The sequence below is a fragment of the Zootoca vivipara genome, chromosome 2, assembly GCF_963506605.1.
Source record: "Zootoca vivipara chromosome 2, rZooViv1.1, whole genome shotgun sequence".
NCBI lineage: Eukaryota > Metazoa > Chordata > Lepidosauria > Squamata > Lacertidae > Zootoca > Zootoca vivipara.
Genome location: NC_083277.1, coordinates 47046937 through 47065898, shown reverse-complemented (window position 1 = coordinate 47065898; position 18962 = coordinate 47046937). Strand labels below are relative to the sequence as shown.

The window sequence follows — 18962 nt, the reverse complement described above, 5'->3', positions numbered from 1 at the left end:
TACAGTTCATAACACATGAACAAATAAGCACTAAGCGAAGCATTCAGGAAAACATCAAAGAAGTAATCAACTACCCAAGCGTAAAGAGGAAGAAAAAATAATTTAATTCGCCTCTAATATCACTCCATAAAGCCACATGGTTTGATGAAGAAAGCCCATCATGTTTTTTGACAGACCCATATTTAATAGAACAAAACCATTTCAAATAAAACCTTTTTATTTCTTGAATCCTTTCTTCATTCAGCTGACAAGTTATTTTTTTCATAAATGCCACCAACCAAATCTGAGATTACCACCCTTCCAAGCCAATTAGCTGTTACAAATTTCGAATTTCAGGCTACCACCATATGGACCCCAATAAAAATGGAAAACATTAACTCCTTTTTGTCTCCATAATTGATAATGGACAACAGTGCCATAAGTGGATCTCGTGCCAACATCTCTCCTGTAATCAATTGAAAACCTTATTCCAAACCTTATAAATCCCTGGGCAAGTCTGCCTGATATGATAAAATATACCCTGCCCTCCACAGCTTGTCCATTAATTTGGGCTGGTACTTTGAGTTATCCTACTCAGAATGTAAGGAGTCAGATACGAGCTATGATGAGAAAATTGCCAGCTTGACATTCATCACGGAGAAGGCAAACATAATTCCAATGTAAAGAAGGAAGGAATGTGGCAGGTATGTGATATTGTTCAGATGATTTAACAGGCTCTTCAGAAGGAGATTCACTGTGACACATAGGAAAATTGGCAAATTACTTGCAGATAGACTCACATGCTGCTTATTTCTTGCAGACTTGTAGGTTCAACTGAAGTTGCTATGCATACCTTTCTAGTAGCATAATCAGTCCCTCATGAGTATATCTACCTCATCAATTTGGCAGCCCAGGGGATTCTCATAGGCAGGAGGAGCCAGCAACATGGGACGACACTGGTCTCTCGACAGCAGGGTTGCCAGTTGCTGAGATGATGCAAGGTAGTGTGGTGGCAAGTTCACAAGCACACCAGTGGAAGTACTGGGTTGGTTCTGCCAGTGTACCTGAGCAATCCAAGCCTTGCTGCTGTTCTCCCCTAGCTAGGACTTATATATCTTGTTTGATCCTTAATTAGACACCTATAGTGTTTGGATGTCAGAATAGTGGACTAGGTTAGATATAGCTTTTATATTACTGAATAAAAGCCCATAGTAGTAACATTTGAAAATGTATCTTTACTCTATTACTTTCACTCTAGTAATTATTTTATTAGTTAATACCGGTATTCGGCAGCTAGTAAACCGCAAAGAAGGCACACTTAAGAATTGTGGGGTGTTCTTTCTCCTCCCCTTTTAATTAGAGTGTTACAAGTTATTCAACTGATATAGAAGCTATTCTTACAGTACTTTGCATCTCTTTTCTACTCTACATTGGTTCAGAGCCATTAGTTTTCTACTTCCTTTAGAGGAGTTTATATCACGTTAGCCACAATCTAAATAAAATAGCTTGCAATCAAGCCTTCCCTATTTCCCTGCCTTTGCTCAGAAGCAGCAACATGATCTTTGCCCTTAATAAGTGACTTAATTATCACTCTGCTAAACTGCATACTTATTAAATACCCCTAGTACCATCTCACACTGATAATGACTGTGAGAGGAAAGCAATGAATGATGGCAAATATACAATGCAGCAGAAGAGCCTATGAATATTAAGTATCTGCGTGATATATAGAAATGGAAATAATAATGTGCCTCTCACACTCATGGACATTTAAATTCTTTTTAAAGATCTTACTGATAAATTTTAAATTGGGATATCTGTTGCAGAACACAGAAAACACATTCTCTGGTATAAAACAACCTGAAGTTTGCATTATTAAGTCTATATTGAGAAAAATATCCTAAGTCTGCCATTTTAAGCATGTTGATTGGAACTTAGTTGGGCTCATTTCTGAATAAACATCCATAGCCTCAGACAATTTGCTAATTTAATCTATCTGCAAGTATGACACTAAGGATTGAAATAACTTTTATCATAGAATCATAGAATACCATTTATATATATTTACAGCGGTAAAACAGGATGTACTAAAACATATGAAACACCCTTTGACTCCACAGATAACAGCACTATGTACAGAAGAAAGGATTCCTCCTGTCATCTGAATTGTAATGTTAGAAGGTAAGTTAGCAGCTTCCACTTAATATCAAGGACCTATACAATATATGTCAAGAGCCAAGCATCAGGACAGTTTAAAGCTGTTATTTCTAGAAATTGGTGGTTAGAGTTTTCAATATACATTATAGATTATTAGCCAGATTAGCTAAATACAGTATTTAAGGTACCAATCCAGCCACAGTTGAACAATTCAAGTCCAACTGAACATTTCAGTGGAACGAACGGAAACACACCAACTGAAGCACAGAGATCGGTGATATTTAAGGATGCTTAGCTTTGGCTGGACAAGTTCATTTATATTTAAAAACACACATAAACTTATTTTAGCTCCAAGATGCTACAGCATATGAAGAGGTACATACATTTAGGTTTAAATAGTGCATTGCATGACTGACATAATGATGGTTATGGGTTTGAACACAGAGCATACCAAATATTAAATTGTTTTTGTTTACCTAAAGCTATGCTTTATGAATTAAAAGTCCATATATTAATATATTTTATAATGTCCAACTATGTTTAAATCAACTTTTTTTAAAAAAAATGCTGAAATTGTGTTAATATAAGTTTCCATTACTCCTTATCCAATAATCTAGGTAAGTAATTCACCCTATCTACAGAATATTCTTAGAGTAATGATAAACCAATATAAAATAAATTAATACCATAAATGTTTCACCGAGACTACACACCTGCCCCAACAGGTAAGCATATGATTATTGCTTTTACAAAGCAATTTTAATATAAAAATGTAACTAACCCATGGAAATGGTATATGCATGTTTTAAAACTCAAGTAAAAGAAAGAAAACCTGAGACCATTCAAAATATAGAAATTGCCAGCCAACACATAGCATTTGTAAGATTTGTTAAATGTGAAAAGGTTCAAAACAAGAATTAATCATAGCTAAAGTCACATACTGGAACAACCAAGTTCAGACTGCATCTACCACAAACTGCAATAATAAAAGAGCTAATTATAGTCTCATTGGAAATAAAAGAATCTATATGGGAGAAGCAGATACAAAAGTACCTAACTGGATACATGGAAAAACAAGTTGGTATCAGGTGACAATTCTTACAGTTTAAATAACAAGGTGGTCTCTAGAAGAGAGCCAAACGTGCAAAGATTTACAGTTGTGGCAACACACCAACACATATCTTTAGCTGGAAATGAAAGCATTCAAATCTCTCAAGCATATGTATTTTGGAAAATACTTTCTAAAAAGCTAATGTTTTTTTAAGGCAGCAGGCAATTCAAATCTAATCTAATCTTGTAAGAAATTAATTTTACATGTAATTGCATGTGAAGCACACCTGTCTGTGGATGTTGACCCTAAACCAACGAGATCTTAGAAAGTTGGAGAATCTTGGCTTCCTTCAAGTACAGAAAACCTCCTTACATGCAATGTTATATGTTATTTTAGTTATTCCTAACTTCAGAAAAGAAAACTTTGGCATGTTTAAGAAAACAGAGGTGTCTAATTTTACAATTACAGCATTAAAGTGTAAAAAAAAATTAGATACTGTAAAGTACAGCTTTTTTAATGAATTGTTTTATCCATGATGGTTCTATCAAGCCAAAAGGCAGCACATGTGTTTGTAATAATAAAATAGTTCAAGAGACACTGTACAGATACATACCTGATGCTTCTTGAACTTTCACCTTCAGACCTGTAAAATAAATTGTAAAAATCAGATTACCAATTTGAACTCCCCAGCAGAAGTTGGTGTCTCTCACTATATTTATTCACTAGCAGATTTTGATGATATTTATTCACTAGTACGTTTTGACCTTGAAGCTGTTACTAATGAGAGGTGTGAAGCTACCTTCACTACAGTAGCAAGCAAGGGAAAAATAACAATAGTCTAATGTGTGGTCTAGAAAGACTAGTTGGAATGGGATGTACATTTGAATGAATAGCCAATTAAAACCAATGCAGTGTACATGGGCGTACCCAGCGCGGGGCAGGGGGGCAGCTGCCCCCTAGAAGCAGGGCCGTGGGCGAGAGCGCGGCTGCCGGTGGGCAGAGGCGGAGGTGGAGCACAGCCCGGCAGAGCGCGAGTTTGTCATTCCCGCCCACCGCACCGCGCCCTCCCTCCAGCTCCCCGTCATGCCCTCCGGCAAGGCCAAGCGCGGTGGGGAACTAGAGAGCGTGGCACGAACGCCGAACTCGCGCTCAGCTGGGCTGTGCTCCGCCTCCACCTCTGCCCACAAGCCCCTCCTGGCAGCGCCGCTCTCGCCCACGGCTGTGCGCTCCGCCGGGGTCCTGGCCATAGTGCACCAGGGGCAGCCCAGTGGGCCAGAGCAAGCTCCCTGGCTGCGTGCTGTCAGCGGAGCCCCGGCGCCTCCGACTGCAAAAAGCTTCGCGGCACCTAGGTGAGACCGGAGTCAGTTTCACCTGGGCTCCATAGCCCCGCCCACATTCCCACTGTGGCCCCTCCCCTCCCGTGCCTTGGCCCTGCCCCTTGCACCCCTATTTTTAATCCTGGGTACGCCCCTGGCAGTGTAGACTGCCAGTATCCACACAACTGAATGCAAATGAGTGGCAATTTGTGCTGGAATGCAATATTTCACAGGGCTGGGGTACCCTTCTGAGCTTCAGAGTCAAATTACCACATGAGGAACCTTATGGGGACCACATAACAGAAACTGTCAGGTCCAGAGACAAAACGGGCAAGGCAGTAGGTGCTACTCTTCCTTTGCAGAGTAGGCTACATCTAGCTAAAGGTTTCTGCACACATCCCTCTCCATTCAGAAAAGAAAGGGAAATCACTGCAGTTCAAGAACACATTTCAGTAAAACAAAAAACACTTGCAGGGTTGTGGAGCACAGTCAGTGAGGGATGTGGACAAGGGAGAAGGATCACAACTGGGGGGAATGTTCACCCCCCCTTTTTTTTAGAAAGAGCCAATGTATCCATATGTGCGTGTGTGTGCGTGTGCGGGGATATGCGTACGCTTTGCCATCACAAATTAGCTTCACAAATGCCAGCCACTTGTGCTCTCAATACTGACCATGACTGCAGTGAGGGCAAAAGGTTAAATTCCCTCTGCCTTGCACACCATGGTGCCAATATACCTTGCCCTCCAAATTAAAGAACAATCTTGCAGGCTGGAGTAAACTATATGCCAAGCATCATGTGTAGTTTGTCTCTGATTTATACTTGCCGCTTCTAGTCCAGAGAATATTATGTGGCCAGAAGCCCACTTAATAGCATTGACCTCTATTATGTGATGCTTACACAACTCCTGACCTTTCATTTTTTTGGGGGGGGGGACAGGAGGCAGACATGTTTGGAGGACTCCCTGGTCCTGAATGGGGTATCTGTGCCCCTGAAGGACCAGGTGCGCAGCCTGGGAGTCATTTTGGACTCACAGCTGTCCATGGAGGCACAGGTTAATTCTGTGTCCAGGGCGGCTCCATCTGGTACGCAGGCTGAGACCCTACATGCCCGCAGACTGTCTCGCCAGAGTGGTGCATGCTCTGGTTATCTCCTGCTTGGACTACTGCAATGAGCTCTACGTGGGGCTACCTTTGAAGGTGACCCGGAAACTGCAATTAATCCAGAATGCGGCAGCTAGACTAGTGACTGGGAGTGGCCACCGGGACCACATAACACCAGTCCTGAGAGATCTACACTGGCTCCAGTACGTTTCTGAGCACAATTCAAAGTGTTGGTACTGACCTTTAAAGCCCTAAACGGCCTTGGTCCTGAATACCTGAAGGAGTGTCTCCACCCCCACCATTCACCCCGGACACTGAGATCCAGCACCGAGGGCCTTCTGGCTGTTCCCTCATTGCGAGAAGCCAAGTTGCAGGGAACCAGACAGAGGGCCTTCTCGGTAGTGGAACCCGCGCTGTGGAACGCCCTCCCAGCAGATGTCAAGGCAATAAGTAACTATTTTACTTTTAGCTAAAACACACACACCCCAATTCCAGACAAAGAATACTAGCAGCACATTATACTATCCACATTTGTTTCCTATTCCAGGTTTTAGTATTAAATGGGTTTTTTTAAAAAAACTCCACACATTGTAGAATAAAATATGATCAAATGCATTTAGTGCCAACAAAGTCAAAGCTGGAGTAGTGTTCTTCACTGAATGAACAGTGATGGATACAATAAAATCCAAGGGAAAGCCGATATGATGGTATTTCCATCAAGAAAAATAAAAGGATATTAAATGGCTAGGGTGCAATCCCAAGAAGAATCCCAAAAGACTGACCAGGTTCTGTACATGTGAAGAGAGCTTTTGAGCTTCCTATGTTGCATGTGCCTCTTCATGGATCAATGCCTTGTCGTGGCGAAGGGGCTTGAATAACTCAGAGAAGCTATGAGCTATGCCATGCAGGGCCACCCAAGATGGACAGGTCATAGTGGAGAGTTTTGACTAAACGTGATCCACCTGGAGAAGGAACTGGCAAGCCACTCCAGTATCCCTGCCAAGAAAACTCCATGGACAAAGACAACAGGCATATAAAAGTTATGACGCTGGAAGATGAGCCCCTCAGGTCGGAAGGCGTCCAACATGCTACTGAGGAAGAGCGGAGGACAAGTACGAGTAGATTCAGAGCTGATGAAGCGGCTGGGCCAAAGCCGAAAGGACGCTCAGTTGCGGATATGCCTGGAAGCGAAAGGAAAGTCCGATGCTGTAAAGAAAAATATTGCATAGGAACCTGGAATGTAAGAACCATGAATGGAGGTAAGCTGGACGTGGTCAAAAATGAGATGACAAGAATAAATATCGACATCCTGGGCATCAGTGAACTAAAATGGAAGGGAATGGGCGAATTCAGTTCGGATGACTATCATATCTACTACTGTGGGCAAGAATCCTGTAGCAGAAATGGAGTGGCCCTCATAGTCAACAAAAGAGTGGCAAAAGCTGTAATGGGATGCAATCTCAAAAATGACAGAATGATCTCGATACGAATCCAAGGCAGACCTTTTAACATCACAGTAATCCAAGTTTATGCACCAACTACCGGTGCTGAAGAAAGTGAAATTGACCAATTCTATGAAGACCTACAACACCTTCTAGAAATGACACCAAAGAAGGATGTTCTTCTCATTACAGGGGGCTGGAATGCTAAAGTAGGGAATCAAGAGATAAAAGGAACAACTGGCAAGTTTGGCCTTGGAGTTCAAAATGAAGCAGGGCAAAGGCTAATAGAGTTCTGTCAAGAGAACAAGCTGGTCATCACAAACACTCTCTTCCAACAACACAAGAGACGACTCTACACATGGATATCACCAAATGGACAGCATCGAAATCAGATTGATTATATTCTCTGCAGCCAAAGATGGAGAAGCTCTATACAGTCAGTAAAAACAAGACCTGGAGCTGACTGTAACTCAGATCATCAGCTTCTTATAGCAAAATTCCAGCTTAAACTGAAGAAAGTAGGAAAAACCACTGGGCCAGTAAGATACAATCTGAATCAAATCCCTTATGAATACACAGTGGAAGTGAGGAACAGGTTTAAGGATTTAGATTTGGTGGACAGAGTGCCTGAAGAACTATGGATGGAGGCTCGTAACATTATACAGGAGGCAGCAACGAAAACCATCCCAAGGAAAAGGAAATGCAAGAAAGCAAAATGGCTGTCCAACGAGGCCTTACAAATAGCGGAGGAGAGGAGGCAAGCAAAATGCAAGGGAGATAGGGAAAGATACAGGAAACTGAATGCAGATTTCCAAAAAACAGCAAGGAGAGACAAGAGGGTCTTCTTAAATGAGCAATGCAAAGAAATAGAGGAAAACAATAGAATGGGGAAAACCAGAGATCTGTTCAAGAAAATTGGAGATATGAAAGGAACATTTCGTACAAAGATTACCATAATCAAGGACAAAAGTGGTAAGGACCTAACAGAAGCAGAAGACATCAAGAAGAGGTGGCAAGAATACACAGAGGAATTATACCAGAAAAATATGGAGGTCTCGTACACCTCAGGTAGTGTGGTTGCTGACCTTGAGCCAGACATCTTGGAGAGTGAAGTCAAATGGGCCTTAGAAAGCACTGCTAATAACAAGGCCAGTGGAAGTGATGATATTCCAGCTGAACTATTTAAAATTTTAAAAGATGATGCTGTTAAGGTGCTACACCCAATATGCCAGCAAGTTTGGAAAACTCAGCAATGGCCAGAGGATTGGAGAAGATCAGTCTACATCCCAATTCCAAAGAAGGGCAGTGCCAAAGAATGCTCCAACTACCACACAATTGCGCTCATTTCACACGCTAGCAAGGTTATGCTTAAAATTCTACAAGGCAGGCTTAGGCAGTATGTGGACCGAGAACTCCCAGAAGTGCAAGCTGGATTTCGAAAGGGCAGAGGAACCAGAGACCAAATAGCAAACATGCGCTGGATTATGGAGAAAGCTAGAGAGTTCCAGAAAAACATCTACCTCTGCTTCATTGACTATGCAAAAGCCTTTGACTGTGTCGACCACAGCAAACTATGGCAAGTTCTTAAAGAAATGGGAGTGCCTGATCACCTCATCTGTCTCCTGAGAAATCTCTATGTGGGACAAGAAGCTACAGTTAGAACTGGATATGGAACAACTGATTGGTTCAAAATTGGGAAAGGAGTACGACAAGGTTGTATATTGTCTCCCTGCTTATTTAACTTATATGCAGAATTCATCATGCGAAAGGCTGGACTAGATGAATCCCAAGCCGGAATTAAGATTGCCGGAAGAAATATCAACAACCTCAGATATGCAGATGACACAACCTTGATGGCAGAAAGCGAGGAGGAATTAAAGAACCTTTTAATGAGGGTGAAAGAGGAGAGCGCAAAATATGGTCTGAAGCTCAACATCAAAAAAACCAAGATCATGGCCACTGGTCCCATCACCTCCTGGCAAATAGAAGGGGAAGAAATGGAGGCAGTGAGAGATTTTACTTTCTTGGGCTCCTTGATCACTGCAGATGGTGACAGCAGTCACGAAATTAAAAGACGCCTGCTTCTTTGGAGAAAAGCAATGACAAACCTAGACAGCATCTTAAAAAGCAGAGACATCACCTTGCCGACAAAGGTCCGTATAGTTAAAGCTATGGTTTTCCCAGTAGTGATGTATGGAAGTGAGAGCTGGACCATAAGGAAGGCTGATCGCCGAAGAATTGATGCTTTTGAATTATGGTGCTGGAGGAGACTCTTGAGAGTCCCATGGACTGCAAGAAGATCAAACCTATCCATTCTGAAGGAAATCAGCCCTGAGTGCTCCCTGGAAGGACAGATCGTGAAGCTGAGGCTCCAATACTTTGGCCACCTCATGAGAAGAGAAGAATCCTTGGAAAAGACCCTGATGTTGGGAAAGATTGAGGGCACTAGGAGAAGGGGACGACAGAGGACAAGATGGTTGGACAGTGTTCTCGAAGCTACGAACATGAGTTTGACCAAACTGCGGGAGGCAGTGCAAGACAGGAGTGCCTGGCGTGCTATGGTCCATGGGGTCACGAAGAGTCGGACACGACTAAACGACTAAACAACAACAACAACATGTTGCATGTGAATCTCAATTTAAAAGTGATGCAGGGGGGGAGATGAAGGATGCTTTTGGATGCTTCTGAATCACATAATCTCCTTTCCGCTCTTATGTTCATGAGCTTTTTTTAAAAGAATGTGGAGATTAATGCCATTCACACACATACAAAATTCAATGTTACTAAGTAAAAAGAGAACACTGATGTAGACTTTTGACAGATTCAGGCAAATGATCTTATATATTCTCCACTGAATGTTCATCTTATTCATGAAATATTAAAACTGTATACATTACTAGAGTCACAGGCATGTATCTGTGCCTTCAGACTTTTGAAGATAGGATGATAAACATTTATTGATTTTTATTTTTTCGCTTCTACATTTTTTCCTTGCAGAAGCATCAGCCATTAAAAATGAGATTTGATAGCAAAATGATATCGCATATAAAGGAAAAAATACATGGATTTCATTTAAAAACAAACAAACAATTTTTAGACAGTATACTCTTCAGAATATTAGGAGGAAAGGATGTTCTATTTTTCCTCCTTAGGAAATATACTTAGCATTTCACTCCAGTAGCATAAAGCTCCCTTCCCTACTATTGTCTTAGAGCCAACACGCACTACAATTCTGGTATGCAATCTTTGACTACAGCAACTGCTCAAACCAGTTTAGTTTATTTCTAAGTTTATATCCTACCCTGCAAAGGACAATCAGGATTCCCAGGGCAGTAGGACTGGATGTCACAACAAACTGTACAAGTGGGAGGAATAGGCAAATTAAAAATGCAAGCTTAAGATGGAGAATGTGATATATGAGAGATCAGTCATTGGGATACCATTATTACTATTTTTTAAAATAGATTTTGCTGTGGGTACAAACGATACATTTCTGCACCTTTTCAAAACGTAATGGATTTTGGATCCCTAAGATTATCTTCCTGCCAAATGGCCTTGTGGACTAAATGATAAGCATCTTAAGGGCAAGACTATCTCATAAAATCTCTTTGTGCAGAGCACCATATGTATCAAAAACAAGTGCTTCAAGATGCAATGATACTTTTGAGCAATTATTGAAAGCCAGACTGTTCTTGAAGCACACCTCTATCTAAGCAGCTCTAGGTCTGGGTGAGAAAATGTCTTAAAGCCCTAGGCATACTACTTTTGATTCCATCACTTTGAATCTAGTCGATCCTGCTCTAAGGGGAAGTTGGAATGTCAAGGCCTGCACCAGAATATTTGGTCCTAGAGCAGAACTAAACATGTTGCTAACATGGTTCTTGCTTAAGTGCAAGATTATTCTTTCACTAATAATGTGCGGGCCACACCTAGATCAGGGCACTGGCAGTGTAGGGGTCTTGAACCATTTGCATGCCTCTGTGATTCTTATCTGAGTTGGCCCCTCTGCAGCTGCTATTGGCATGGTGGAAAATATATCCCATTGAACTGAATTAGAGATGTTTTTCTTTCTTGTGCTAATAGCAGGCACAGGAAGCCCAATCTGGATTGGAACCACAGGGGGAAAAGACTTAACACCCTCTGTCCCAATGCCAGGGTGCCAATCTGGATCAGCCCCTTTCCCCTCTGCTGGCTATTTGTGTAAGAAAACTCTTGCACAGGAATGGCATAATGTAAACTTTGAGCCCTAGCTCTGTTGAAGCCAACTGTCAGCTTGCCCAGAGCTGTCCATGGTCCTGTAGAAACTGTTTCCAACTGAACTCCAGCTATTCTGCGTCTTGCTTTCTGAGTGATGCATTTCATGTTCATGGCTGCAGTTTCTAGCTGTTCATTTCAGTACACACTATTATCTATCTCCTTTTTTTCTGGTCAATACTTTCAGAGCCATTCTTAGTACTCCTCTGAACAGAGCTTAATGTTCAGCAACAAAGCCATATGTAACAAAATCAAGTTTACTCAGTTGGACTATAACCAAGTTTGCAACACGATATAATATTATTGTTAAAGCAACTATAAAGCTATCATTTTTCTCCTAGCAGGGATTTTAGCCCATTTCAAGACGAGATGACTCAAACACAGAACAAAAACAGAATGAAAACAATTGTACCCAACTATGAAGCAGACAACCTTGAAACTAAAATTAAAATTGCTTGAAGTCTGTTGAAGAAAGGATGAAGCAGAAAACCACATATAACATGATATTCACCCTAAATTGTTCAAGAACAAATAGTAACAGGAACAATTCAATTACAGCTAATTTATCTTCCAGAACATTTGCCTTTTCTACATTTTACATCATAAATAAAATAAACTTCTCTTGATTTTACTACTGCAACTTTCTTATCTCTGGTATTCTATTATCTCATCTCAGTCCTCTCATATCTGTCTAGCATGCTACTGCAAAAATTATTCACCTTATGTCTCTCATGTGACATTCACAGGATCCTTGTCCTTATGCCAAAGACCTGGCCTTCTGCCCATGATCTTGATTCCCACAGCTCCACCAAACAATGTCCAAAGGTCTCTGCTCCCTTAAAAGACACCTCTCTTGCTGACCCATATGCTTGGAATCATGTGTTATCTGACAAACACAATGACAACGCTTGTTCAATAAATATTAACATGGCTATGATTTCACTATAGTCCATCCTAAATGTTTTATTTAGCTATTGTTAGGAACTGAATTTAGCGTTTAAATAGTGTTCAGTGAGTGGCACTGCCTAAAGCTAATAACTACAGTTGCATTTGTTTCTGACTCAATATATGGATTGCTTAACCAAGCTTTGCCCTCTAGAGGGTCACGCTTAAACATATCCGTAGAGTAGCAAGTAAATCTGATGGCATTATGCAACACTAATTTTGTTGCTAATGTGCAGTAGTTGCTTTCAAATGGAGACTGAACAGGAAGCTGTGGTTTCCTTTTGGCACTTAAATACTAGCATAGTTTAAGATATTACTAATAGTGAATCATTCAATCTATTCAAGACTAAGAAGATGCTAAGATCACAAACTCCCCCCTCCAAATAACAGAATATGCATTTAAGAGTCAGAAATGAAATTTCCTTGGCCAGTGTCCTGTGTACTCACAGGACTCACAGGAGTATTCCATTTTATGAATGGAACTGGGATGGGTGGCAATTTTAAACAATTTCCCCTTCTCTCTGCAACCACCTGCATCCCCCAATGTGTTCCATATGACTAGCAGCCTCTCGCGAACAGTGTGGAAAGTGGCATGAGGTGCTGCAAGAGAAAGAGACTAATTTGCAAATATTCTAGTGGACACCTCCATTGGATGAAACCATATTCTGTGTAGTGTTATCATTTTTACCCTAGATTGCAACTACAGTACGATATGTATTTTCCCTGTTGAAGTTAGAAGAAACTACCACGTTTCTCCAAAAATAAGACACCGTCTTATATTTATTTTTCCTCAAGAAACACACTATGGCTTATGTTCAGGGGCTGTCTTATTTTTTTATTAAGTATGGTACAGTTTAACCTACAAGGTTAAACTGCCTATCACTATGGCTTATTTTCGGGGTATGGCTTATATTCCTCGAATGCTTAAAAATCCTGCTATGGCTTATTTTATGGCTACGTCTTATTTTCGGAGAAACAGGTTAGACATTGTCTCATCTGTCTTAACACTTTGCTGCATGCTTCCTTTAGGTTTCCTTTAAAATCTTAATATACTAAGAAAAGGAATTGTCACTTTATATTCTTGTGTAACCTTTCAATATGGTTTTGACAGGTTGACAAGGTTCTAGTCCGCAGGGTGCTGGTGTTCTAAAATGACCACACCTTTGATTAAATAGACTATGATTACCACTGGAAGAGAAGTCAGAATTAAAAAAGGGGGGGATGTGGAAGTCTTTACTTGTACAATGTAGTTTATATAATAATAATAATAATAATAATAATAATAATAATAATAATAATAATAATAATAATTTATTTATACCCCGCCCATCTGGCTGGGTTTCCCCAGCCACTCTGGGCGGCTTCCAACAGAAACATTAAAATACACTAATTTCTTAAACATTAAAAACCTCCCTAAACAGGGCTGCCTTCAGATGTCTTCTAAAAATCTGGTAGCTGTTTTCCTTTTTGACATCTGATGGGAGGGCGTTCCACAGGGCAGGCGCCACCACCGAGAAGGCCCTCTGCCTGGTTCCCTGCAACTTGGCTTCTCGCAATGAGGGAACCGCCAGAAGGCCCTCGGAGCTGGACCTCAGTGTCCGGGCAGAACGATGGGGGTGGAGATGCTCCTTTAGGTATACTGGACCGAGGCCGTTTAGGGCTTTAAAAGTCAGCACCAACACTTTGAACTGTGCTCGGAAACATACTGGGAGCCAATGTAGATATTTCATGACCGGTGTTATGTGGTCTCAGCGGCCGCTCCCAGTCACCACTCTAGCTGCCGGCAGGTATGGTCTCAGCCTGCGTACCAGGTGGAGCTGATAAGACAGCTGCCCTGGACACAGAATTGACCTGTGCCTCCATGGACAGCTGTGAGTCCAGAATGACTCCCAGGCTGCGCACCTGGTCCTGCCTGATAGGCAGAAGGACCCCTCAAAACATCCAAATAATTATTAGTTTGCACAATTAAACTGCATCATGATCTGCATTGTTTATTCTCAAAACTGTCCGAGCAGACAAATAAAGGAATTAAGACTTTAAGAAGTGTGACAAGAACCTTGGATGGGAGCCTTCTATATTTCAATTTGTAGGTTCAATTTATACTCTCAGTCTCAGGTCTGAAAATTTAAAAGGTTCAGACTTAGACATAATGACTTAACTGCATCAATAATCCATAGGCAATGGATCCGTAGGTGAAGATTAAACAGCACTTTATAATCCATGGCCCAAATCTCTTAAGTGTCAAAGAGCTTTTAGGCTTAAAACAATCAGCAAATTATTTTGCCAAAAGAAATTACCACAGGGATTACTGAAGCGAAGTTGAACATTTAACATGCAAAACCATAGTATAAATTTAACTATTTGAAATGAAAATAATGATTGAACACAAAATTTTAGTTGAACTTTTTAAAAAATATATATACGCATAACATCTGGAGACATATGGCAAGCGAAACCAGAAAAACCCAATAACCTAAGTAACTATAGCCAATTCAGGGGCACTGAAAGAGGGGATTAAACATCCCGTCAGTCCAGCTGGTTGGTTAGCTAAAAAGAAATACGGTACTCCTGGGCAGAATATAGAGTTTATTTACTATATGTGGGAGTTTATACACCAACCAACCAAAACAACCAACCAAAGAATTACGGTAGCTCTGTTGCATGATGCTATATTTGGCAAGCTTGTGATACTGCACTGCAGGGGTGCCTAACCCAGACATAGGCAAACTCGGCCCTACAGATGTTTTGGGACTACAACTCCCATCATCCCTGACCACTGGTCCTGTTAGCTAGGGATGATGGGAGTTGTAGTCCCAAAACATCTGGAGGGCAGAGTTTGCTTGGTTATGCCTGGCCTAACCTATGGTGCTATAAATAGACCTTTATATTTAAGGTCAAAACTTTTCTGGGGTCTCTTTAAGGCCCTTGCTGGACCCAGTGAAGTGCAGTATACTATCATATGCATGTAGCTTAAACAGTCAGCATCAACAATCAGTTATGACTAGTGTTATGGGAATATTTTCATACCTGCTCAAAATCCAGTCAATATTTTCCCAGTGGAATACTTCTATAAACACTATGATGCTTTCTGCATGTAACACAAGCATAATTTAACATGAGCAACATGTGAGCTCACGGAGAGGAGATCGTGGTTACTTTGCTCCCCCACTGGTTGTTCTCTTGCTATACCGTGTGAAACCATGTTTTGACTTACCATATCATCCTAACATGGGCTCACGGTTTAGCTCTCTCCAGACAAACCATAAGCTATATCCAACATTTGTGAAGAAACAGATAAACCACCAGCCCAAGGTTTAGATGACATGCTAAGCCAAGCCAAGCTATGATTTACCATAGTGCAGCACAGTAGCAGAATGACCAGAGGAGGAGCAAAGTGGCCCCAATCCCTTCCTAGGGATTGCACAAATTTTGCTCATGTGTGCTAAGCCAAGGTTGTGCTAAGTCACAGGTATGTGCAAATGAAGTTGATGTTTCTTAGCTGGCATGCAATGTAAAAATTCCTCAAAAGTGGGATAGGACAGACCAACTCTCCCCCCCCCCCAAATAAGGACATTGAGACAAATGAAGAGCTTTAACTCAGTCTGTCTGGATGCCCAACCTTTGGATATGCCTGTATCACTGTAGCCTAGTTCTTTCTGACAGCAGGGGAGAAGATAGTCAAATCAATTGCCTTAGCATTCAAGCATTGTTGAAAGAATGGATGGATTATCATGTTCTCTTTGGTAATTTACCATTAACAATGTTTTTAACAAGCTCATAATCAAAGATTCATAATATTGAAAATATTTTTCAGAAAGTAGCCAAAAATTGTGTGTGATAGTTCTTTTGATCATTTTTGGGGTGGGTGGGTGGGTGGGAGAGATAACAGGAGCAGATAACATATATTTTTTTAAAAAAAAAAAACACAACACTGTGACAGAGACTCTTTATAAGATTTCCTTAATTACTTAGCATTTAACCAAGTTAGCTAGTTTATCCATTTTAACCCTATATTGGAGATTAACGGCCAGTCGCTGTGGGTGGTAGCTGCAATCTGTAGATGTTACTGTTTCCATTTATAATCCAATTTTCTCTCTCTCTCTCCCCCACCCCCCAGTAACATTTATAATCAGTTCAGATAGCTCCTTAGGTGCCTACCTATATCATCTAACCCAGGGGTCAGCAAACTTTTTCATCAGGGGGCTGGTCCACTGTTCCTCAGACCTTGTGGGGGGCTGGACTATATTTTTTTAAAAAATAATGAACGAATTCCTATGCCCCACAAATAACCCAGAGATGTAAAAATACGCTGATTCCCGGACCGTCTGCGGGCCGGATCTAGCCCCCGAGCCTTAGTTTGCCAACCCAAGATCTAACCTATACCTATATAATATAACAAGACTATAACAAAATCTGTAGCAATTGGATATGTACAAAGCCACATTTTCAATGTTTATTAGAAGAGTTATCATTGTGAAATTCTGATGGTCCTGGATAGTCACTTTAATTCATCTTGGGCACACATGTGCAAAACCAGACCTCCACAAAAGTATTCCTACTTGGATGATGGGTTGTAAATGAATTCCTAACAGTTAAAAGCTTGATCAGCCAGGACTGTATCCACATAATCACTGTGTGATTACTGACAATAGCTCTCATAATCCATTCAAGGAGGCAGGCATGCTAAATGGAAGAGAGAAGCTGAATTCAACTAACCTACCAATCCTTCCCTCCTAGATTTGTAATCTCAGAGCTCATCCAGATTTTGTTTTGTGCCACGTTTCTAAGCACAGGTCCGGGTGGTTTTGTTGTTGTTGTTTTGCTCTGGCAACTTCCACAGTAAAAACCACGTTTTACCACTGAAACTGGGGCAAACAGTAATCGGGTTTTCAGCGAATTACCCTTTGCTTTGATTTAGCGATAAAATGCAAGTTTTCCCAGGGAAAGCACCAGGACAAAAAACCAACAACAGGCCAGGACATGGAACTTTAAAGCTTTAAAGCACAGACCTGTGCCTGGAAAGCATAGTGCAAAAAGAAGTCTGGATTAGCCCTGAAAATTAGAAAGTATGCAGTCTCAGCTACTGGAACAGTCAGAAAAAAATAAAAAATAAAAGTCGGGACCGGCCAAGAAGAAGCCTGATATTGCAGGTAGGTTCTGTTGTATTAGGGCTATTTATGTAAGAATCCAACATAGTCCGAAAAACACTATGGGCTGCTGTTTAGGTAATTTATAATGCTGCTTGGACACAATTAGTATCTAACATTCTCATAATATTTAGAAAAGTATTCTCTGTAACAGAGAGCATAGATAATCTTATCTGTCCCTTGGTGTGGTCATAATGAAAGTATTATGCCAAATTTAGGAAGTGTTTTAAAAATAGTTTCCTTACTATACATCATACCAGTACTTCACATTTCATGTTACTCATGGCACATATCCATCTCTCTCTCTCTCTCTGGCTGAATTTTGCAATGAGTCCACCCTGCCCAGAAGATGATGAACCGGATGAACCGGCTGCAAAGCATATGGCTTTGACACCACTTATTGGAAAACAACTACTGTACTTGGCCCATACTCGCCACTAACATCAAAATCAATATTACAATATTTAAATGATTCGGGATGCACAACCAGGATTGATGAAAGAGAAACATATGGAGGAGCTCCAGTAGAAACCACTGCATGCACTTGCACATGAATACACACAGTTAATTCCAAATTAAGAAGCCATTTTCTTATCAGAATGCAATACATCAAAATGGATCTGCTAAGTTGCTAATAAAACTTTTGCTAAAGTAATAGCAGTACTTTAACAAATTTTTGAGGGAGCTACAATTCACATCAGTTGTCGCCAGCAGGACCAATCACTAGTGAGTTGTGGCCCAAAACATTTGGAGGGCACAAAATTGGGAGAGGCTACTATATACTGGGCTTTATTAAACCATCCCAGATGTACATATCCAGCTATCCAGGATAACTGGGTAGTCCAGAAAAACTATGCAAGACTACAAATAAAACACCACACAGTACTAACTGGGATAGAAATTGCATTTGGGGACAACTGCATTCAGGGCTGGCTCTAAGGCTAGGCTGGGGGGCGCCGGGTGGCCAGGGGGGGCGCCGCGCCCGTCAGACAGCCACGCTGGGAAACAGGGGGGGGGCACCGGAGGGATCTTCGTACCATGGCGCCAGGGCGCCAGATACGCTTAAGACGGCCCTGACTGCATTTCACACAGTGTTTATGGCATTCTAGCTACAATTGGTAATATTTTCAAGAAATAAACATGCCAGTACTACATTCACAGAAAGGATCCTTGAGAGCCAGTAGCTCAGCATGAAACAATATCTCTGCTTAGGAAGAGTGGTGCTTTCTTCACTGAAAATACAGTCGATAATAATTTGAATGTTTTGTCAGTGGCAGCAATGACAGTATTCTCCAGTGTATATATTTTAGCTTCTTAAAAGTTAAATGGTGAATGAACGTTTGCGGGGGGAAGAAGAAATAAGGATTTGATTTCTTTTTGTACATTTTTTGCTAGCCATTTTGGAGAGGAAAATGCAGGAAATACATGCTACAAAAAAAGAAAAAAAAGAAATGCTCAATCTTCCAGTTTAGGAAAAACAGCATGGTAAATGTACAACTTCCAGCCTCCTGCTGGTAACAAGTAATCTGGATAATAATTTCCCTCATGCCCTCCTAATTTCATATACCCA

At 41.0% G+C, this 18962-nt stretch overlaps 1 protein-coding gene across 7 annotated transcripts in view; it reads right to left on the bottom strand.

Moving 5' to 3' along the window:
* Positions 1–18962, bottom strand: part of IQSEC1 (IQ motif and Sec7 domain ArfGEF 1) — a 321903-nt gene that overhangs the window by 250867 nt on the left and 52074 nt on the right. For all 7 annotated transcript variants that reach the window (XM_035106280.2, XM_035106281.2, XM_035106282.2 and 4 more), the window contains exon 2: positions 3801–3830. In XM_035106280.2, coding sequence (XP_034962171.2) covers positions 3801–3830 — 30 coding nt within the window. The remainder of the gene's footprint in view (positions 1–3800; positions 3831–18962) is intronic.